The sequence below is a fragment of the Salvelinus namaycush genome, chromosome 18, assembly GCF_016432855.1.
Source record: "Salvelinus namaycush isolate Seneca chromosome 18, SaNama_1.0, whole genome shotgun sequence".
NCBI classification, from domain to species: domain Eukaryota; kingdom Metazoa; phylum Chordata; class Actinopteri; order Salmoniformes; family Salmonidae; genus Salvelinus; species Salvelinus namaycush.
The window spans coordinates 20,548,161-20,572,216 of NC_052324.1; the positions used below are offsets into that span (position 1 = coordinate 20,548,161).

Below are 24,056 nucleotides of genomic sequence, written 5' to 3' on the forward strand. Positions count from 1 at the left end.
AGTGTTTGAAGTTTTTCTCTTTGTAGTCTGTGTAGCCCCCTCCCATTTCCCTGTATTTGATGTAATGTAGGGAGCCCAACTGGATCTAACTCGACAGGGCTGCATTTGTAACCCTGGAGACATTTCGCTGTATGCTCTCAGTATCTACTCTTTTATATTCTTGTAAAGCTCAGATAGCTAACTTCTAAGTTGCCTTTTCAGCTGAAAAAAATGGAATAGAGTCACTGAAATAGAATCCTGAAAAATGTTTATTTGGGCTGAATTCCAATGGTGTAATGGCTGCCTGGACTTGTGGGTGGATAGTTTTGGGTGTTTACACTCTGGAATCGGAAGTAGAGTGCTGCAAATGGAATATAATAAAGCCCAGCATTATAATTAGAGTAATTATGAAAGAGGGTCTTTTTTTGGGGCAGTAAGCCTTAAAATAAAACTAGGCAGAGCTGTGTTTATCCCAACACTGAGACAGGGAGGGAGTAAATAGCTCCCATCTGTAGCCTCAGGCCCAGGCAGCTACACTACATAGCTAGCAATTCCTGCTCCTTTCCTCTCCTCCTTTGTTATGAAAATGTTTTTTTTGTCACAGAGGGAAGAGTTAACTGCCAGAGAAACTATAAATGAGCTGTACAACTTTTAACAAAAACCTTTATTTAAGGTTGGAACCCTTGGAGCCCTTTCTAAGCCAAAGAGATGGTTTTTAAGAAAACAGTGTATTTTCTTACAGCTAGAATGAGAGAGACTGGAGGATATATGTGACCGCTCGATTCGGTCTTAGGTAGCAACATTTGAAATTGTGTTTTTTACATTGGATAAAAGTAGAGACTAAGAGCTAGAAAATTGTATATCATACACTACAGTTGAGGAACAATGTGAAAGTAATTCTGCTGTGAAAGTTGATCAACTTTTGAGAAAATGGCCCTTGAATGTTTTGGTACACGTACTGTAGAGCTCTTCTTTGTCTACACCCATTCAGCATAGTTAACACCCTCTTAAGCTTTAGCCCCACCCATCTCTTTTAATTAACCTCTCTAGGGTACGTGGGACGGTAGCGTCTCACCTCTTCAACAGCCAGTGAAACTGCAGGGCGCCAAATTCAAAACAACAGAAATCCCATAATTAGAATTCCTCAAACATACATGTATTTTACACCATTTTAAAGATACGCTTGTTGTAAATCCAGCCACAGTGTCCAATTTTCAAAAAGGCTTCACGACGAAAGCAAACCAAACGATTATGTTAGGTGAGTGCCTATTCACAGAATAACACAGCCATTTTTCCAGCCAAAGAGAGGATTCACAAAAAGCAGAAATATATATAAAATTAATCACTAACCTTTGATGATCTTCATCAGATGACACTCATAGGACTTCTTGTTACACAATACATGTATGTTTTGTTCGGTAAAGTTCATATTTATATCCAAAAATCTGAGTTTACATTGGCGCGTTACGTTCAGAAGTTCCAAAACATCCGGTGATTTTGCAGAGAGCCACATCAATTTACAGGAATACTCATAATAAACATTGCTTAAAGATACAACTGTTATGCATGTTATGCATAATCTGAGGTCGGCGCTCAGAGCCCAATCAAGACAAAAATATATCCGCCATATTGTGCAGTCAACAGAAGTCAGAAATAACATTATAAACATTCACTTACCTTTGATGATCTTCATCAGAATGCACTCCCAGGAATCCAAGTTCCACAAGAAATGTTTGTTTTGTTCGATAATGTCCATCATTTATGTCCAAGTTCCTCCTTGTTGTTCTAGCGTTCAGTACACTTTCCAAACTCACGACGCGCGTTCAAGTCCAGCGGAAAGTACGGACGAAAATTTAAAAAGTTATATTACAGTCTGTAAAAACATGACAAACGAAGTATTGAATCAATCTTTAGGATGTTTTTAACATAATTCTTCAATGTTCCAACCGGAGAATTCCTTTGTCTTCAGAAGTGCGATGGAACAGAGCTCGCTCTCACATGAACGCGCATGGTCAGCGCATGTTCAGGTCATGGTAGACCTTACTCAATCCCCTTTCATTCGGCCCCACTAAACAGTAGAGGCATCAGACAAGGTTCTAACGACTGTTGACATCTAGTGGAAGCCTTAGGAAGTGCAACATTACCAATATCCCACTGTATCTTCAATAGGAGCTAAGTTGAAAATCGACCAACCTCTGATTTCCCACTTCCTGGTTGGATTTCTTCTCAGGTTTTTGCCTGCCATATGAGTTCTGTTATACTCACAGACACCATTCAAACAGTTTTAGAAACTTCAGAGTGTTTTCTATCCAAATCAAATGCGCTTTAACTTAAATGTTTAAAATCTGAAAATGTAGCTAGATAGATGCTCTTACCCGTACACATGGATGCACGCTTCTCCTTCTCTGTCACGGATGCCCTTATTTTTGTATTTATTTAACTAGGCAAGTCAGTTAAGAACAAATTCTTATTTACAATGATGGCCTACCCCGGCCAAACCCTCCCCTAACCCGGACGCCCTATGGGACTCCCGAACACGGCCAGTTATGATACAGCCTGGGATCGAACCAGGGTCTGTTATAACGCCTCTAGCACTTAGATGCAGGGCTTTAGACCGCTGCACCACTCGGGAGCCATTACAATGTAATCCAGAGATGGGTGTTTTATACAACAGCCTTCTGTGTGTTCTCTTTTCGACTCCACCCGCATATCAAATGCCAGAATTTTCTCCACCTCCTTAGCTATCCTACTCTGCTTCGACCAGGCATTCCACTGATTTCAAAACTGTCCTCCAGAAAGTGTAGAGGAACACTTTTGCAGATATTTGTGATATCTTTCAAAAAAGCTATGTTAGAAAGGACTGAGCAGCCCTTCAGTTACACACTGAAGCGTTCTACGTGGCAGACCAATCGCAACTCCTCTCTCGGCATGTCCAGCCCATCATTATCTCAGCCAATCATTGCTAGCTGGAAGGTTCCAGTCTTTTCCCGTGGCTAAACCAACTAGGCTCGTCACGTAACAATTGTATTCATATTTACAGATGGCATACAAGTTGGTTATTAAGTTCACATGTTCCAGAAGGCATTTCTGCCAAAAAACGTGTTTTGATTAAAAGAAAGTTAAGTTTACGTTCAAATGCCTCTCGTGTGAAGTAGTGACGCTTGACATACGCCTAGTTTCCTGAAACAAGTCACATATTGCCAGTGGGGTGGGGAGCATGATGCATTGTCTTTCTCCAAACAGTTTTCATACCCAAATGGTCAGGTACTATCTAGGGCCCCTTCTGCATTTCCTCCAGTCCTTTCCCTGTGCTCTCCCGCTGGGGGACTGATCGCTTCAGCTGTCCACAAACCATCACGGTAGAAGCATTTGGTCACGTTCTTTTTGCACATGGGTGGGAAACAAAATAGCTTATGTGGAAATTGTCATGTTTTTAGGCCTCAGGACAGGAGGACAGCACAGTCAAAAGATTCCACTGGGAAACAATATATAATTCTAGGGAGGGCCTTTTAATCCCAATCCTTCTCACAGACAAACAAGCCACAAACAAATACTCAAGCCTCCACATGTTCATAACACTCAAGATAGTGAGTGCGCTAAGATAACTTACTTGAAAATACAAAGAGAAATACTCTTTTGCCTGTGCTTAGCTCTATTACGTTTACCCCCCCCCCCCCCAATAAAAACCAAGCATACCCATAACATGATGCAGCCACCACCATGCTTGAAAATATGAAGAGTGGTACTCAGTGATGTGTTCTGTTGGATTTGCCCCAAATACACTACATGGCCAAACGTGTATGGACACCCCTTCAAATTAGTGAATTTGGCTATTTCAGCCAAACACGTTGCTGACTTGTATATAAAATCGAGCACAAGGCCATGCAATCTCCATAGACAAACATTAAGCAGTAGACTGTCTGGTACTGACGAGCTCAGTGACTTTCAATATGGCACCAAAATAGGATGCCACCTTTCCAACAAGTCAGTTCGTGAAACCTCTGCTCTGCTAGAGCTGCCCCGGTCAACTGTAAGTTATGTTATTGTGAAGTGGAAATGTCTAGAAGCAACAACGGCTCAGCCGTGAAGTGGTAGGCTACACAAGCTCACAGAACAGCACTGCTAAGTGTAAAAATCGTCTGTCCTTGGTTGCAACACTCACTACCGAGTTCCAAACTGCCTCTGAAAGCAACGTCAGCACAAGAACTGTTCGTCAGGAGCTTCATGAAATGGGTTTCCATGGACAAGCAGCTGCACACAAGCCTAAGATCCAAGAGTTGGCTGGAGTGGTGTGAAGCTCGCCGCCGTTGGACTCTGAAGCAGTAGAAACGCTTTCTCTGGAGAGATGAATCACGTTTCACCATCTGGCAGTCCGACTGACGAATCTGGGATTGGCAGATGCCAGGAGAATGCTACCTGCCCAAATGCATAGTGCCAACTGTAAAGTTTGGTCTGGGGCTGTTTTTCATAGTTTTAGGCTATGCCTCTTAGTTTCAGTGAAGGGAAAATGTAATGCTACAGCAAGTCCCCGCAGCAATGTTCCAACATCTAGTGGAAGCCTTCCCAGAAGAGTGGAGGCTGTTATAGCAGCAAAGGGCGGACCAACTCCATATTAATGCCCATGACTTTGGAATGAGATGTTTGACGAGCATGTGTCCACATACTTTTGGCAATGTAGTGTATGACGCTTTGTATTCATGACATAAAGTTAATTTCCTATTTTTGCAGTTTTACTTAAGTTACTTATTGCAAACAGGATACATGTTTTTGGAATATTTTTATCCTGTGCAGGCTTCCTTGTTTTCACTCTGTCATTTAGGTTAGTATTATGGAGTAACTACGATGTTGTTGATCCATCCTCAGTTTTCTCTTATCGCAGCCATTAAACTCTAACTGTTTTAAAGTCACCATTGGCCTCATGGTGAAATCCCTGAGCAGTTTCCTTCCTCTCCGGCAACTGCGTTAGGAAGGACGCCTATATATCTTTTAGCGCCTGGGTGTATTGATACACCATTTTGTTGTTTTTACACATCTACCAATAGGTGCCCTTCTTTGCGCGACATTGGAAAACTTCCCAGGTCTTTGTGGTTGAATCTGTTTGAAATTCACTGCTCGACTGAAGGACCTTACAATTATCTGTATGTGTGGGGTACACCTCAATTAGCTCCTTTTTAAATTCAGGCTTTAACACAACAAAATGTGGAAAAAGTAAAGTGGTGTGAATACTTTCTGAAGGCACTGTATACAGACAGCGGGGTTAAAGGCACTGTATACAGACAGCGGGGTTAAAGGCACTGTATACAGACAGCGGGGTTAAAGGCACTGTATACAGACAGCGGGGTTAAAGGCACTGTATACAGACAGCGGGGTTAAAGGCACTGTATACAGACAGCGGGGTTAAAGGCACTGTATACAGAGAGAGAGGTTAAAGGCACTGTATACAGAGAGAGAGGTTAAAGGCACTGTATACAGAGAGAGAGGTTAAAGGCACTGTATACAGAGAGAGAGGTTAAAGGCACTGTATACAGAGAGAGAGGTTAAAGGCACTGTATACAGAGAGAGAGGTTAAAGGCACTGTATACAGAGAGAGAGGTTAAAGGCACTGTATACAGACAGCGGGGTTAAAGGCACTGTATACAGAGAGCAGGGTTAAAGGCACTGTATACAGAGAGAGAGGTTAAAGGCACTGTATACAGAGAGAGAGGTTAAAGGCACTGTATACAGAGAGCGGGGTTAAAGGCACTGTATACAGAGAGCAGGGTTAAAGGCACTGTATACAGAGAGAGAGGTTAAAGGCACTGTATACAGAGAGAGAGGTTAAAGGCACTGTATACAGAGAGAGAGGTTAAAGGCACTGTATACAGAGAGAGAGGTTAAAGGCACTGTATACAGAGAGAGGTTAAAGGCACTGTATACAGAGAGAGAGGTTAAAGGCACTGTATACAGACAGCGGGGTTAAAGGCACTGTATACAGACAGCGGGGTTAAAGGCACTGTATACAGACAGCGGGGTTAAAGGCACTGTATACAGAGAGCGGGGTTAAAGGCACTGTATACAGACAGCGGGGTTAAAGGCACTGTATACAGAGAGAGAGGTTAAAGGCACTGTATACAGAGAGCGGGGTTAAAGGCACTGTATGCAGAGAGCGGGGTTAAAGGCACTGTATACAGAGAGCGGGGTTAAAGGCACTGTATACAGACAGCGGGGTTAAAGGCACTGTATACAGAGAGCGGGGTTAAAGGCACTGTATACAGAGAGCGGGGTTAAAGGCACTGTATGCAGAGAGCGGGGTTAAAGGCACTGTATACAGAGAGCGGGGCTAACGGCACTGTATACAGAGAGCGGGGCTAACGGCACTGTATACAGAGAGCGGGGCTAACGGCACTGTATACAGAGAGCGGGGCTAACGGCACTGTATACAGAGAGCGGGGCTAACGGCACTGTATACAGAGAGCGGGGCTAACGGCACTGTATACAGAGAGCGGGGCTAACGGCACTGTATACAGAGAGCGGGGCTAACGGCACTATACCTGCTGAACATCAGGGATGTTATGGTGCTAATGAAGTAGACATCAGGGGTTCAGATGGAAATGTTGGCCATTGAAAAACTTTAAGCAAAGGTTATCCCATTAATGTAAACTTTTGGGTTTGCTAATAGACCCTGTGTTGTTCTCACTTCCTGCTATTCCTGTCTGCTATTACACTCCGGCAGGAAATCCCAACAGTCATTCACATGGCATATTGCTTCCTATCTGGAAGCCAGCACAGGTTCTATAGACTGCCGCCTATATGTTCCGTTTTTGGATTCAGTCCTGCGCTCATAGACTCATTTACTTTTTTTTTGTTCAAGCCCTGTCTTGCATGCTTACTTCTCGGTCAAAATACCTTTCATGATTTTGTGTAATTAAGTTGATTTTCAGGAATGTCAATCAATTTTTCCAAATAGTTGGAAGAAAGTATGCAAGCAGGAGTATTCCAGCTGGGGTGCTTTCTGAAAATATGGTCTCTAATCCAATCATTGATGCAGAAGGATTAACTGAGCCACAATTTCCTAATGGGCTAGCTGTCTGTTCACCTTTTATATTCTGAGTTCCACACAGATACCGCTTACTGAATGGAAATAATGATGGAATGACTGTTTGTGAAAATACTGTGACTCACAGTATTAGTTAATATGACTCTTTCTTTCTAAATACATAAACTAGACAGGCCTCAATTAGACATTGACTCAATGTCCTTACAGCATGTGCGCTTCCCACTTGATTCTCCCATTTGGAAGAAAGAAATAATCTGGTTATTATGTATGCAAGGTATGTCTGCTCCTCAATAGTGATGACAATGTTGTACTTGGTTGCTGTTCCCAGCTGTAATCATGAAACCGGATTGACTTTGCTCCACAACAGTGACAAGTACATTTTGTACATCTTTCATGGGATATTTATGGGGCGTCTGCAGCTAGATTAATAACTAATGTTGACATAGCCTTATCAGGTTTAGGACGAGGAGGAGAAAAACAAGCAAGATCATGGCCCCACACAGAGCATGGTGGAGCCCTTAACGTTTTAGCCCAAGTCTCAATTGGATAGTTCTGGGCTTCCCGTCCCCCCCTTCCCTTTGGTTTTGTTTTTGAGGAGAAAGTTGATCCTACCCCCTGGCCCCTTTTCCTGCTGGGATTAAGGGCCTGTCAGACATATGTGATCCAGGAAATACCTTTACTAGGCCCAACTGAGGGTCACCATGGCAACTGGCACTAGAACTTGCCACTGCAGGCCCTAACTCGCTCTCTCTCTCTCTCTCCCTCATTCTCTTGTGCACACGCTCTTTCTCTCTCCCCCTTTATTGTTGAGAGGCCTTTGTTGAGATGGAGGGATTACTGTGATCAGGTTTGCTAACGTTGTCCTGAGGGTATGGTATATGGGTGTGCTCCCTGTATTGGAGGAAGAGCCTAGTATATGTTACATGTAGCAGTGTGCTGTATGTTCAGTCTTCACTTCATTATGAACGCACCAAGAATCTGTCTTCTTTGGACCCAGGAAGAGAGAAGATTCTGTTCATAACTAAGCGATCTTTAGATTATGTCTAGAAGCATTTGGGATTCCACGTTCTTGGAATCATAATTGTTGGAATGTATGGATTTTAATCCATCAAGGATATAGGGGGATATAAGTACGTGAGATGCACAGATAGTTGTGACAGAGGAGCAATGAAAATGGCAAAGGATGCAGAACATGTATTTGGGCCACAGTGTTTGTGACAGACATTACCATCTGGAAATGGCAAAGATGGCTTTTTCACTGTATAGCCCAGTCCACAGCCTATAGCTAAGATTCAGACCACATTGTCCTCTAATGCTTTTCCAGTGTCTACTCAACAAATTTCCCCATAAAGAGCAAGACTCCCAGGCAAGTTTAGCTTGTGACGCTGTGTGCTTTTGTAACCAGACAGACAACACCGTTGTGATGGACAATGTGTCAACATAATTGGGTTACCCCCTCCCCCTGGTCTACTATGTAGTCGTAGAAAACAGGGGCTCAGGTGTCTAGCTCTGTGTCGCCGTCACCCTCCCCATTCCTCAAATCTAATTCCACCTTCCTCTCCCGAGGAGCTCCTTGCCAGCCTCACAATTTGGCCCTTGACTAATTCAGGGTGCGATTTAATTTAAGGCAGAGGATAGGCAGGGATTGGGTGAAGAAGGTAAGAGGCTGTAGCTCAATTTTCAGCTCTGCAAACGCAAACAAGAGCCTAGATTCAATAAGCTGCCTGTAAATGTGGACGATGGTTCTTTCAGGGACATCGAGGAAAGAGCTGCTCCCTTGTCTTTGTCATTCCTTTCTCATGTAGCTGGGTACAACATTTAGACTAATGGTTGCATCACAGTATATGAGCTTTTTGGACATTTACCGAATGTCAGACATGTTGCAGATTTTAGGTTGAGTTATATGCACTTTTGATTTATGCACTTTTTTTCTTCAATACATTTCCTCAAGACTGGTTGTTGTGGATACTATATGCTGTCTCCTGCTGTATATTATTACATAAATGTTGATATGCATCTCCCAGTATCATATGAACAATTGAGTCTGTCTGTGGTTTTACTATTTGCCCAGTGATTAAGCTATTGTGTTAGTTGGACCTTGCCTGCATTTTTTTATGTATACTATTGTACTGGAAGGTACTCAGCCCTCAAAATCTAATTTTATTTGTCACATGCTTTGTAGGTGTAGGACAACAATCGGTGTAGACTAACAGTGAAATGCTTACTTACTGGTCCTTTTCCAACAATGTAGGGTTAAAGATAAGATAAAAATAGTGACACGAGGAATAAATACATACTGAATAACAATAGCATGGCTATATACAGGAAGTAGAAAATAACAACATGGCTATATACAGGAAGTAGAAAATAACAACATGGCTATATACAGGAAGTAGAAGATAACAACATGGCTATGTACAAGGAGTAGAAAATAACAACATGGCTATATACAGGAAGTAGAAAATAACAACATGGCTATGTACAAGGAGTAGAAAATAACAACATGGCTATATACACAAGGAGTACCAGTACTGAGTTGATGTGCAGAGGTACAAGGTTGTTGAGGTAGCTATGTACTGTACATGTAGGTAGGGGTAAAGTGACTAGGCAACAGGATAGATAAGACAGTAGTAGCAGCAGTGTGTGTGTGCATAGTCGGTGAAAAAAAAGGTCAATGCAGGTAGTCCGGGTAGCAGTTTATTAGATATTTAGCAGTCTTGTTTAGCAGTTTTATGGCTTGCGATTAGAAACTGTTCAGGGTCCTGTTGGGTCCAGATTTGGTGCACTGGTACCGCTTGCCATGCGGTAGCAGAGAGAACAGTATGGCTTGGGTGGCTGGAGTCTTTGAAAAATGTTTGGGCCTTCCTCTGATACTGCCTGGTATAGAGATCCTGTATGGCAGGGAGCTCTGCCCCAGTGATGTACTGGGCTGTACGCACTACCCTCTGTAGCTTGCCATACCAAGCGGTGATGCAGCCAGTCAAGATGCTCTCGACGGTGCAGCTGTAGAACATTTTGATGATCTGAGGGCCCATTCCAAATCTTTTCAGCCTCCTGAGGGAGAAGAGGCGTTGACGTACCCTCTTCACGACTGTGTTGGTGTGTTTGTACGATGATAGGTCCTTAGTGATGTGGACACCGAGGAACTGGAAGCTCTCAACCCATTCAGCTACAGCCCCGTTAATGTGAATGGGGGTGTGCTCTGCCCTCGGTTTTCTGTAGTCCACAATCCGCTCCTTTGTCTTGTCTTAACAAGATTGAGGGAGAGGTTGTTGTCCAGGCACCACACTGCCAGGTCTCTGACCTCCTCCCTATAGTCTTATCGTTGTCGGTGATCAGGCCCTCACACCTTTCCCTGTTTGTACCCTAGTCAACCCTGTGCCATCTGTGGAAATCCAAGCAGAGCGCTACACCCTTTACCCTGGGGACCGACTAGAGCTGAGCTGTAAAACCGAGTCAGTCAATTGGACCAAGAACCATGCAGTGGTGGTGGACGGGGAGCACACACGCTTACGAGACGGTCAGCTGGAGATTGAGGGGGTGGAGCCGGCTGACTCGGGCCTGTACACCTGCGTCACCTTTGGCAACCACAGCTCTTACTTCTCTGTCAATGTCACAGGTAAGGTCAAAGCTACCACTGAGGGCTCAAATCACTGGTCCTGTAGAGAGAAACAATTCAAGGTACGTGGTAATGCAGCTAAGCCCAGGTCAAATGACATGTATTGTCCTATCTGCCTATTCACCAGTTGATATCTTGGCATCCTCTGAAGATGAAGACGAGGAGGATGAGTCTTCCTCAGAGGAGGCAAAGATGTCTAGCAGTCAAAAGCTTTTACGTAAGTGTCTGATCCTCCTAGTCCTACCACCTGTCACTGGAATGGTAGACCAGGACTGGGCTTGGACCCGATTCTGCTCCTGTTGAGGTTAATGCCCTGAACTTAACATGACAGCCCTGACTAATTAGGTTATTTCCTGTTACATTTCATATGTGATTCACCTATTAGGCATTTGCTGGTCATATAAGAGTGACTTGTTCACAGTTGTGATTCAGAGGGCCAGTAGCACCCCACACTGCTGTTTACACTTGAGTAAGGAATGTCACACTAGTGACTAAACTCAGTACATTCCAGACGTCCCCTGATTACTGTTTGTCTACGCAGCGTTATAAAGCCAGTCAGGCGTGGTCAGCTGGCTACTGCCGTCTGGTGAACGCCATGTGCCCACAGGGAAGTAAGCAGCTAGCGTGGCGGGCACCCCTGACGACGACCTTGGGCCCCAAGAGACTAGGCAATCCTATACTGGAGTTTTGTATGTTTTTAAGCAAAACTGGAAATTGTCACTTGACTTGTACTGTTTTTGTGGATCGTTGTATAGAACTCTCCTAAGCCAGATGGAAACTACCTGCACACACAATTGTTGTCAATTCTTCTGTCAGAATAGGTGTTTAAGTGTTCTCTCTTTCTCCCCATTGTTCCTCAGCAATGGCCCCTCAGTGGGCTCAGCCCGAGAAGATGGAGAAAAAGCTGCATGCTGTCCCAGCCAGTAAGACGGTCAAGTTCCGCTGCCAGGCCAGTGGAAACCCCACCCCAACACTCAAGTGGTTCAAGAACAGCAAGGAATTCAAGAGGGATCAGCGCATCGGGGGCTTCAAGGTAAACCCCCTCCCTGTATTCACCCCTTGGTACTGGATGGCTAGAGACCATACTGTATTATCCTAATTGAATATCCCCAAACTCCCTGAACATGAGTGCAGGTGTGATGGTGAACCCGTCACTGTTAAATCACCAACCCCCACCCCCAGCATTAGAGCCATGACGCACCTGACTAGGGAACAATGCAAAGTGAAATCCAATGCAACAACGGGATGATTGTGCCACAAAAAAGCATGCCTCGAGGATGGCAATTTTAGCCCGGGAGGCAGAATACGCCTGGCTGTCCTCATTTAACATATCTGGGTATCTGATGTTTACAGCATTTGTTTTCAGTCCAGATTTCTCTGCGTATAGCAAAACCAACTTCTCAAAGGAAATTTGTTTATAATGAGGAGACGGAATAAATCCTGCAGATCTCCCCCATCTCAATGCTGGGGAGCAGGACAGCTCACTGTCACAGAGGAAGTGAGACGGGGTAAACATTTCACAATAATGGGTGTGGTGGTGATGAGTCTGTTTCCTTTTCTTTTCCCTGGTGCAGATAGCATGTGTATACTGTGCGCTTGGCTTTTAAAGTTGACCATATCCGTGCCGTGGTGTGGACGATTGTGTGTTGGCTTGCGACAGGCTCATGTAGGATGTGCTGGGATGTTGTAGGAGTCTAGGGTCCTGTGCATCTGCTCTTCCCATTAGGTGTTGTCCAGCCTTGTCCTCGGCAGCCCCCCCCCCCCCCCCCCCCCCGCTGGGACACATTAAAGAGTTTCCTTTCAGCTGCCTTCTCTCCCCCAGCCCAGATCGGCCCTACCGGGCCACGCAGCACACTTTACCATCTGGCTGCTGTTTTTTCAGTCAAGGTGCAAAGGTCTAGATGGGCAGCTGGGGACGTCTATGAACGAGGCTCGCCAACCCTCCCCCCCCCCCCCCCCCCCCCCCCCCCCCCCCCCCCCCCCCCCCGCGCGCGCGCTTTGGTTTTATAACCACAGCTCCATTGTTTATATAGTCTTAATGTATGGAGAGGGCAGGCAGGCAGGGGGAATAACACAGACCACATGTATTAACCCAAGCACAACACATCTGGCCAAAAGCAGCTGTGGAACCCCAGCGCATTTAAGCTAAATGAGGGAAACCTTAACGCAGGCTCTGTGTACGAATGTTTGATGTTGCCATTGCCTGAGAGGTTTGTTAGTTTAATCACACACTGCCGGTCTTGGTCAGATATATGGAAGAAAAATAATAACTTGGAATATAGAGAACAGGATTTAGCCTTAGATGTGCATAGGATGTAACCTGGTCAATGTCAACTACAGTTTTTCCCGGAGCAGGTTGTGACAAGTCATGTAACCACTAAGAAAACCCTTTCCCCGCTCCAATATGTTTCCAAGAGTGCATTAATGTACTGTGTCTCAAGCAATGGAGCACAATATAGTTTTATATGACATGGGAAATAGTCTCCTGATAGCAAGTTCCTCCTTCCCATGGATGTTAAAATAAAATGGTTTGATCTGCATTTCATTACACATCATTGAACTCGTAAATATTTCCCCATTTTTGTACAAATAACTAACTAGCATCATGACAAATTAAATGTGCTCTTGAGAGGTTATGTACACCCCAATGTCAAAGAAAATAATAATTCCAGAAATGAACTTATGAATGAATAGTGTTGTATCAGGCTGGCTTGACCATCTTTTTTATAATCTAGACACAAGTGTCTCACTAAAGTGTTTTATAGTAGGTGTTATAGGAAGTTTTGTGAAAGTATGGGGCTTTGGGGATCTATTTAAGTCTTAGTGCTTTGGTTGGACCAGCTGTCATCTGGAAGTGCATTCCATACTTCCTCCTCTGACTAAATATTTTACCTTTCTCTTCTCCAATTTGTAGGTTCGAGAACACATGTGGACCATCATCATGGAGTCTGTGGTGCCATCTGACAAGGGGAACTACACCTGTGTAGTGGAAAACAAACATGGAAGCATCAACCACACTTACCAGCTGGATGTTGTTGGTTAGTCTCTTTCCTCACCGGGGCATTTTATCGGGGAAATTCCTTGCTAATCCATTCATTTGCTAATCCATTCACCTGGTTTAATCATCAATTGGATATTTATGTAGCTTAAGTGTGTTGTTGGTTCAATATCGCTAATGGTTTACAACACTAGGCCCTAGTAATCAAAGTAATGGTGTGCCCTTTTTCCAAGGAGAGAGTCATATGGTCATATGAACTGTTGTCAAATTAGCATTTTTTAATTTTTATTAACCTTGTTTACGTTGTGGCCCTGCCAATGAAGCTGTCTGAAAAGGTGAAATTATTATTTCATCCTGGACCTGCCCTGTGACTTACTCATGCTCCATTGGTTCTATAAATCAAAGCTCCACCTCCACAGACAGTGGTGTCTCCTGGGATATTTGCGGCCAGGGCCTGTGTTGGCGTGACTTCACTCCCCAACCTCGGTCAACTGTGAGATCATTTTGCAGACAGAGTAATTCTACAAAATGTGTGCAAAGCGCCACACTCATCTCTGTATCAGGAAAGCAAATGAAGCCTGAACATTTTGTTTCCCTGCCAGATGCTGGGCTCATTAGTATGGTTTGGCAAGTTATCAGTCATCAAAATGGCACCCGGAGAACATTTCTCTCTCAGGGCAATGGCTCGAAACTTGTCTGCAAGCTTGTGTTTCCAGTAATTTGGGAAAAATGGCAGCAATTATACAGGCGGCAGAGTAGTTGGGGGGAACTGCTATTTCCCTGGCTGTGAAATTACCGTCTGTAAGTAGTGAAAGGACATGAGATCTGGGTAACCTTGTAACCTGGCCTGAGATCAACCTCTACCAAGGCCAGACTGACAGAGCTGTCCTCCTCCTGTTGTATTTTACTTTCCCAGATCAGCCATGCCTCAATGCTTATTCATTACTGAAATGAACTAGAAACATAGCCTAATCATTTGCTGTTGTTTTCCAATGATAATCCATGGTGGTTTTTACCAAGGTATTTCTGTTGCGCTGACCACTAGGATTCTCCACGACTATGTCTTTGACGTGTCTTCGTATGTGATTTAAGGTGTCTTTGTAAGTGATCGCTGTGTGTCTTTTTTGTTATTAATGTTCGTATTTTAATGTGATTGTCATGCGTCTGTGTGTATCCGTTGCAGAGCGTTCCCCACACAGACCCATCCTGCAGGCCGGACTGCCAGCCAATCTCACTGCGGTGGTGGGCAGTGATGTAGCGTTTGAGTGTAAGGTGTTCAGCGACCCCCAGCCTCACATCCAGTGGCTGAAGCACATCGAGGTCAATGGGAGTCGCGTAGGCCCTGATGGCTTACCCTACGTCCGTGTCCTCAAGGTAGGGGCTCGCAGCGCACTGACTGGGTCCACCACCAGTCTACACAGGATACAACATAGCTGCGTTTGTTCTGTTCAGTCAGGAACTAAATGTGAACCTCCATTAAGTAAAAGATGACACCCCATGTTATGCTTGGGGGAATGCAGACATACAACTGTGTAGTAATACAGCCAAACCGTATTAGATTTCAATGAAATTGTGTAGTACAGTCTTAAGCGCATGTCTTTGTTGAGTAGTTTGTATCATTTTCATTTCCTGTTGCATCATGTCTATTATAACCCTTCAAGACTGTCTGGCAAAGGATGGCAAATAGTATCCCTCTTCGAGGATATGGCAGGTAGGTAGCCTAGCAGTTAAGAGCGTTGGACCAGTAACCAAAAGGTCGATGGTTCCAATCCCCAAGCCGACTTAGTGAAAAATCTGTCGGCGTGCCCTTAAGCAAGGCACTTAACCTTAATTGCTTCTGTAAGTCACTCTTGATAAGAGTGTCTGCTAAATGACTAAAATGTACATTTTATTCCTCTATATAAGTAGTTTTCTGTGCCTTGTAAAAGTCTATGCTTGAGAGGGGAAAGTCAATGCTAACAAATGATTGTGATCTCATTCAACAGAGACATTTGTTACAACCTCATCTTGATTTGTTGTTGCACATGACATGTTTTTGTTTCCAGCACTCTGGGGTCAATAGCTCGGACACTCAGGTGTTGACCCTCTACAATGTCACTGAGGAGGAGAGCGGGGAGTATATATGTAAAGTGTCCAATTATATAGGAGAGGCCAATCAGTCGGCCTGGCTGACCATCGTCAGGCATGAGGCCCAAGGTAACCGCCCCACGCAGCAGCAGCACATAGAGAGATCCTCAGCCAGGGGCTGCTAGGGCCACCTGGAGACCTAGGGACTTGTTTAGGGATGACCTCAGCTGTTTCTCTCCTCCCTCGCTCCCTCCCTCCTTCTATCCCGCCTCAGTGCTCCTGACTGTAAATTACACTATGGAAAATTCCCAGCAGAGCGGTTGAATGTGTTTAGTCTTGCTTTATGTTGGACTGCTTTCTCTTTCCTGCCCCATGCCTCTCCCGTGCCCTCCTAATAAGGGCCTCTCCTGCCATCCACTGCTGTTACTTTCACTCCCTCGCCCTTCAAAGTCTTCTGCTCAGATCTCTGACTGCCTCTCTCTTATTACTGCCTTGTCCCCCCCTACTTTTCAGCTGTCTTACTCAGCCTTTCCGTCTTTCACTGAGCTCCTGCTGTTTGTCTCATGGATTTGTTGTATGGTGAAGTGTGTGTGTGTGGCCTTGAGAGTGAGTGTGTGTGCTCTGCTGAGGGGTTTTTCATGTAGCCCATTTCTTGCATGCAGAGATGAGTCTTTAGGGTATGGGATGTCCGTCCCTGCTCCTTCTCAAATGGTGATGGTCCAGTGAAGGGTTCAGTGCTGCGGTGCGGTCTCTACCTAACTAGCTCCTCCACTAACTGACTGGAGGGCCGATAAGGGGTTTTTACTCTTGGGGGGATGGTGTTGGACTGAGAGGGGAGTATGAACACCCCACCCACCCTCTGTCCTGTCCCCTCTACCAGAAGTCTTTCCCTTTCAGAATCTTTTACTCATGCCTCCATTTTTCCTCTGGGCCTCTTGTCGGGTCTGCTTCCATTGTTCTTTTCTAGACTGCTGGCCTTAACACCACGGACAAGGAAATGGAAATCCTCCAACTGAGGAATGTGTCTTTTGATGATGCTGGGGAGTATACCTGCTTGGCGGGCAATTCTATCGGGTTCTCTCATCACTCTGCATGGTTGATCGTTTTTAAAGGTATCAATGGTTCTCTCCTCTGATCTCCTTCCCCTCCCTCCTCTCCACTATGGCTTGGGCATCCACTGCCCACATTTATCTGAATATGGTCTCTGTAGACCCTACTTCAGTGAGCAATGTGGATGTGTGTGGAAGCCAGGCCAAGTTGTGATACTAACCTTCTCCCTTCCCCTGTCAGCATGGTTCCATGCCCATCCAACCTTTCTGGATGGGACGGTATGGTCCATGTTGAGAAATGATTCCCAGAAATCACAGAATGCCAAACAACCCATCTGACCCATACCTCAACTGACAACCCCTGAATCAGAAAGTTTAGGTGTTTCATACCCTCAAAATAAAAATAACTAAATGACCATTTCCTCTGCCAATTTCATAAAAAATCATTTGTCAGCTTTTTTCAAATGGTTAACGGGTAACTTTGCAATGCACTTCCACTTGACTGCCTTAAGATGAAGTTTTCCATTCAGAAGGGGTTGTTTGGCAGTACTGTTGGTGTTTCACTCCAACTTGTCTCTCCCATTCTGGTTTCAATTTGGTGTTTACATTTGATTCTTTGTGAGGCTGATGTTTTCTGACAAGCACTACAAATGACATATATCCCTGATGTCATTTCCTGCTGTGAGGACGAAGCCTGCTCTTAAGGCTAGCTTTGATAATTGGCTCACTGTAGTGGACGGCTCATTCCTCTGGGTTGGAATAGGCAGTTGTCCAATTATCAAGCTGCTTGTCATTCAGCCTCAAGACACAAGAACACCTCACTTGTGTTGCTGGTGTTTGTGTCATTCTGGTGTTTTTCGGAAAGCGAGGTAAAAAAGAAACATCCAAAATGTTAATTTTAAACCATATTGTAAAATTTTGGAGATAATTAGATTAAACATTTTATCTTTTGTGTCTTCAGTAGGTAGTTTTGATCCTCATAGCGAGAGACAATGTCAAATTTTGTAATGTCTAAATTACAAGGGAATCATAATGACAATTGTTTGTACCAACAATCGCCACACAAGCCGCCATTTTAAAACCAAACTGGGCTTTTATGCAGAACCACCATTTTATGTGCTCTAAGGAAGTCAGAATGGGACATTTACTTTAAATAAATAATTAGCTTAAGTTAAACTACTGAACACATTCTATTTATAACATATATATTACAACATTTATGAATGAGTAGTATGTTTGAAAAATGTGTATTAGTGTGGAGTGGCATGGTTTTTGTCTGTGATGTTAACACGCGTTGTCCTGAATAACCGAGCCTTTGCACACACAAATAAATACATTTTTTTTTTTTTTAAATATGGTTTTAGGAAGCTAAGATTGAACTTAATGTACATCCGTGTTAATGCTCATCAGTTTGCACAAGGCTCTGTATTATTTGGGTTTGTCCCAGCTCAAGAGGACTTGGCCGTTCTCTGCCACTAAAGAATATGGCTGCTGGTCAAACTGGCAAAGAATGTGGAGTGAAACCCTATGCCTGAAAGAAGTGATTATGGTGCCACAATAGGAGTTTGTGCTCCGCTCTCTATGCCAGTGGTGTTAAGGGCTCTGTTTTTCTGTACATGTCAGCTGAGTGGTGTTAGTGAATGTATCATTGTGGTGTTTGTGTTCAGTGTTTTTGTTACATGCCTGTTGTGAAAGTGAGATTGTTATTTGAGAATGCATGGACCTCTGTTGTGTGATTTGACCCTGTGTGGCTGACCTATTGCCCCGTATCCTATTGTCCCCCATCGCGTTGCCCTCATCCAGCAGTCCCACGCTCCCCACCACCCAACCAAACCTACCTGGAAGTGCTGATCTACTGCGTGGGCTTCTTCCTCATTGCTGTCATGGTGGCCGTGGCCATCATCATCAAGATGCGCACCTCGTCCAAGAAAAGTGACTTCAACAGTCAGCTGGCTGTCCACAAGCTGGCTAAAAGCATCCCCCTGCGCAGACAGGTAACAGAAAGTAGATAGGGGGTTTGACATCTTTATACCTTTTCTGCTTTCTCATCCCATTTAGTTTAATCTTTATCGTATCTTAATTTTTTTTTAACGTATTCCTATCACTTATTCTTATCAAATGGAAGTGTTCATTATCTTGTGAAAATAAAAACCCTTAATTCCTCGAGCTTCTGGTTCCTCAAAGAGCCCATGAGGTGAGTCAGGTTGGTATGAGTAGAGGGCAGGTGTTAATCTCATCCTGCTATCTGCTTCCACTGGGATTCAAGTAGTTTTAGTTGTTACATTTTGTGTCTACAGACTTATTTAAGTAACATTTTGAAGGTTTAACATAATTTTCTGTCCACACACTGGATATACTTCTGTCTGCCTGTCTCTGTTGTTTCTTCCCTGGCTCCACTATGAGAGAGTAACGGCAGGCTTCTGTATTACAGGTGTCAGTGGACTCTAGCTCCTCCCTCCACTCCGGGGTGATGTTGGTGCGCCCCTCCCGCCTCTCGTCCAGCGGCTCTCCTATGCTGTCTGGGGTGTCTGAGTACGAGCTGCCCCAGGACCCACGCTGGGAGCTGCCCAGAGACAGGTACACAGATGACTGGAACACACCTATTAAATACAGACATAACATCACACTCCTTTGAATGGGAACATTGCCTGTCTGTTTCAATCATCTCACATTTGTTGTTTTTTCCTATCCCTGTGTCCCACTTAGACTGGTGCTTGGGAAGCCCCTGGGAGAAGGCTGCTTTGGCCAGGTGGTGATGGGAGAGGCTTTAGGGATGGACAAAGAGAAGCCGAACAGGATCACCAAAGTGGCCGTCAAGATGCTCAAATGTAAGTCAAGTTTTTTTTCTCTCATAAACCATATCAAACCTGTGATTTAGGCACATGGCTGGGTTGCCGATACTGCATGTTGGGAAGTTATTTCAAATGCAAGGAGTACAGAATTGAGCAGAAAACCACAACTGCTATTACAGGATGGGAGGAGAGTTCTACTTAGTGCTGTGATGCACAGACATAAGAGGCATCTGCCACTGGCTCCTGGCCACTGTGCAAATGGGAGACCAGAGTAAACATTTATGAGAACCCCTGAGTTTGGATATATGACAGGGTTCATAAAACTGTGAAGAGTGGGGATGTAGGAAAATAACCATTTATTGCTTGGTACTTTTTAAGTGCCTCCCCCCAGAGTGCTGCCTTCATCTCCCCCTCCCCCTACCTGCATGTCCCTCTGAAAGTAGACTCTCCTCTTGGTTACCTTAGTGGTGTCTGTAGACTTTTCCCTACAGTTGGTGCCTTTTGAAACATTTTTAAATAGGGTATGTAAATTTACTTTGAAATCATTTTGCATAGCAGTGTCCTTTGCACTGTACACAACTGGGATGTTTTACATGAGAACTCTTTTTGATTTGCCAATCATACAATTCAGGGTTGGGTGATTTGTTGTAATGAGTCTAATTTCTTTCTCATTTTTTCCCTCCCCTCAGCTGATGCTACAGAGAAAGACCTGTCAGATCTGATCTCCGAGATGGAGATGATGAAGATCATTGGGAAGCACAAGAACATCATTAACCTGCTGGGAGCCTGTACCCAGGATGGTAGGTCTCACACTGGCACACTCCCTTCAAATCCTTCATTCAGAAAGACTGAAAACATGTTTCATTTTGGAGAGGGGAAAGTGAGTGTTTTGGGAATGTGTTTTTAGACCCTTGCATTGTTCAGTTGTTTAACAAGACCACAAAAAGCACAGCATGATCATATCAGCATGCAGAAATGTGTGTAATGGTATGAGTAAGGGGATTCTGACACCAACTTCCGAGCTCTCAGTTTGAGATGACCACAGCTGCTGCCAGGGTTGCCATATCTTTCAAATCTTGACTGACAAGCCCTGGCACCATGAGCTGTGTTCTGCTGGGGAGGAACATTAGCCTTCTCTGACCCTGCTGTGAACATTGGAGAGCTCTCTGTTCTAAATATCACGTAGCAGAACATAGGAGGCTGCTCTTTGTTCCACCTGGTCCCTTGAGAAGTTCCAGTAGGTTATTGTAGGAATCTGTTAGCATTTCACACCTTATTACCCAGACCTGTTTGACATACAAACTTTCATCTTTGGCTAAATGTTTTCAAGTCTTTGAATTTACTTACTATAGATGGTGATGGAGAATTATTTTTTTCTTCTTCACATGGCATACAAGTGTTAACAGACATTTGGTTTCTTTTTCTTGTTCTTTAGTTACAGCTTGTAAATTCTTAATGCCTTGATTTGTAATGGTGTTTTTCCCTGACCACAAAATAGCTGTCCAGAATACACCATTACTCTTCGCACTCATTGGCATGTTAGGAGAAAGATACAGCTGTTGGTTATAATTCAGAGCTTAACTCTCTCACCATGACCCCTCCACCGCTCAGTGACATCCCTCCTCACCGCTGGAAATGCTGTTCTCTGACAGTAAAGGTGGTGTGCTCCTATCAGTCTGTCTTGTTGCGTTAGGTGTCACATAAAAGGTATATCAAATGTCACGTCCTCCAGTGGTGTTGAGGAGTGACCCTTGTCTCCCTCCCCAGGCCCTCTCTATGTTATTGTGGAGTATGCCTCCAAGGGAAACCTCCGGGAGTACCTGAGAGCTCGGCGTCCACCAGGCATGGAGTACTGCTACAACCCTGACCAGGTGCCCATAGAGAACATGTCTATCAAAGACCTGGTGTCCTGTGCCTACCAAGTGGCCCGCGGCATGGAGTACCTGTCCTCTAAGAAGGTAACATCAGGATCCGACTCTACCTACATCAGCACAGTTGAGTATAGAGTACACAGTAAAGATGCAGTGAATGTACCAGGCCACCTGGACCTTGTTCTTATGTGTGTTTGTGTACAGTGTATCCACCGAGACCTTGCTGCCCGCAACGTGCTGGTGACAGAGGACAACGTGATGAAGATCGCAGATTTTGGCCTGGCCAGAGATATCCACCATATTGATTACTATAAGAAGACCACCAATGTCAGTATGCTACTAATTACCTACCTCAGCCATGCCAATCAATGTGAAAATTGCTTCCCCTGACCTTATTCCATCTCCTGTGTCAATTTGCCAATTTACACTAGCATTTAACCCATAGGGTCGTTTACCAGTCAAGTGGATGGCCCCAGAAGCTCTATTTGACCGGATATACACGCACCAAAGTGATGTGTGAGTATGGAAGAAATACACATTTACCATATTTGGAATGGGCAGACGTTGGCCAGATACCCGTGGCTTGTATGATATGACCTGTGTGTTGACTGATGGGGCTTGTCCTGTCCCTCTGTATCTGCAGATGGTCTTTCGGGGTGCTGCTGTGGGAGATCTTCACCCTGGGGGGCTCGCCGTACCCGGGGGTCCCTGTAGAAGAGCTGTTCAAGCTGCTGAAGGAGGGCCACCGTATGGACAAGCCCTCCACCTGCACTCACGAACTGTAAGCCTCCTTCCTCAGCGTTCTATCATTAGAATGGATGCTATGGGTTTATCCCAGAGCACAGGGATGCAGCTGCTGCAAAGACATTGATCTCTGATAATAAAAAAGACAGGCAAGCCAGCAGCAGAATTAGGACTCTTTCTCGCTCTCTTACTCTCCCACTCTATTCTCTCCATTTCTCCTCCCTCCCAGATACATGATGATGAGGGACTGCTGGCATGCCGTTCCCTCTCACCGGCCCACGTTCAAACAGCTGGTGGAAGACCTGGACCGCACCCTGGCCATGACGTCCAACCAGGTGAGTCTCTACATTGAGCACGCCTCAGCAGTTCACACACAGTCAACAAAGGTGATAAACTCACATCCTTGTATCACTGTCAGGACCAAATGCTAAATGTTAAAATGTTGTGTTTACTTGATATTTAAGCCACTTGTCTGTATGTGGGTGTGAAATGGATGATATCCAAAGACGGATATATGACTGTGTTCTGGCCAGTGTGTCCAATCCTCTCTCATAAATCCCATCTGTGTGTGTTTGCAGGAGTACTTGGAGCTGTCTGTGCCTCTGGACCAGTATTCCCCCAGCTACCCTGACACTCGCAGCTCCACCTGTTCCTCTGGCGAGGACTCTGTCTTCTCCCACGATGCTGGGGCTGAGGAGCCCTGCCTGCCAAAGTTCCCTCCCCATTCCAACGGGGTGGCCCTCAAGAAGCGCTGATACCTCACTCCCCTCAAACACCCTGACATTCCTCTTACTGTCGTTCCTTCTCTGCACCGCTGGCCTGGTATGAACTCTCCCAACCCTCCCAGAGACTAGGCAAAACACTGGTGGAGAGTGGAACAAGCTTAATTCTGAAACTTTTAAATGTACCGGTTGGGCATCAAGGACTCAAGGCTGCAGCAGTTTCTTGGCTCGTGATTGAGGTGGATATGTTTTCGGAGCACTTTGTATTGCTGGGATTGTCTTTCTTTTTGTGTCAAACGGTGCAGGAGAAGGAAAGACTAATTTCTCCACTTTGGGCATTCCATGGAACAAGAATAACAGAACGTACTAAACTGAAAGAATTATGAATTGGATGGATCTGAGTTAGGATTATGTCTGTTGTATTTTTCCAATGTTCATCAATAATAAATGATTTTTTTTTTTGCTTTTAAGACCAAATCCAGAGAATATATTAACAAGGGACATTCATACAGTGCCTTCAGAAAGTTTTCACACCTCTTGACCTTTTCAAAATGTTGTTGTTACAAAGTGGGATTAAAATGGATTGAATTATCATGTTTTGTCAACGATCTATACAAAATATTTATATCTAAGTGGAAGAAAAATTTTATGGAAAAATAAAACACTCATACCTTGATTTAGATAAGTATTTATATTCCTGAGTCAATACATGTTATAATCACCCTTGGCAGCAATTCCAACTGTTAGTCTTTCCTGGATTGTAAAATATCTGCCCATTATTTTTTTTTTTAAGTTCTTCAAACTCTGAAGTTCTTTGTGACCATTCCTAGACAGCCATTTTCAAGTCTTGTCATAGATTTTCAAGCCAATTTAAGTCAAAACTGTAACTAGGCCACTCAGGAACATTCCATGTCATCTTGGTAAGCAACTCCAGTGTATTTTTGGCCTTGTGTTTTATATTATTGTCCTGCTGAAAGGTGAATTTGTCTCCCAGTGTCTGTTGGAAAGCAGACTGAACCAGATTTGCCTCTAGGATTTTGTCTGTGCTTAGCTCTATCTGTTTATTTTTATCCCCCCCAAAAAAACTAGTCCTTGCCGATGACAAGCATACCCATAACATGATGCAGCCACCACCGTGCTTGAAAATATGAAGAGTGGTACTCCATGATGTGTTGGATT

At 44.4% G+C, this 24,056-nt stretch overlaps 1 protein-coding gene across 1 annotated transcript in view; it reads left to right on the forward strand.

Moving 5' to 3' along the window:
- Positions 1 to 23,771, forward strand: part of fgfr1a (fibroblast growth factor receptor 1a) — a 42,553-nt gene extending 18,782 nt beyond the window's left edge. The window contains exons 3-17 of the mRNA XM_039013440.1: positions 10,386 to 10,634; positions 11,495 to 11,667; positions 13,549 to 13,672; positions 14,816 to 15,006; positions 16,667 to 16,811; positions 18,552 to 18,742; positions 19,180 to 19,325; positions 19,455 to 19,576; positions 20,230 to 20,340; positions 21,308 to 21,498; positions 21,616 to 21,738; positions 21,857 to 21,927; positions 22,055 to 22,192; positions 22,385 to 22,490; positions 22,734 to 23,771. Of these exons, the coding sequence (XP_038869368.1) occupies positions 10,386 to 10,634; positions 11,495 to 11,667; positions 13,549 to 13,672; positions 14,816 to 15,006; positions 16,667 to 16,811; positions 18,552 to 18,742; positions 19,180 to 19,325; positions 19,455 to 19,576; positions 20,230 to 20,340; positions 21,308 to 21,498; positions 21,616 to 21,738; positions 21,857 to 21,927; positions 22,055 to 22,192; positions 22,385 to 22,490; positions 22,734 to 22,910 (2,258 nt within the window). The 3' untranslated portion in view covers positions 22,911 to 23,771. The remainder of the gene's footprint in view (positions 1 to 10,385; positions 10,635 to 11,494; positions 11,668 to 13,548; positions 13,673 to 14,815; positions 15,007 to 16,666; positions 16,812 to 18,551; positions 18,743 to 19,179; positions 19,326 to 19,454; positions 19,577 to 20,229; positions 20,341 to 21,307; positions 21,499 to 21,615; positions 21,739 to 21,856; positions 21,928 to 22,054; positions 22,193 to 22,384; positions 22,491 to 22,733) is intronic.
- The last annotated feature ends 285 nt before the right edge of the window (positions 23,772 to 24,056 follow it).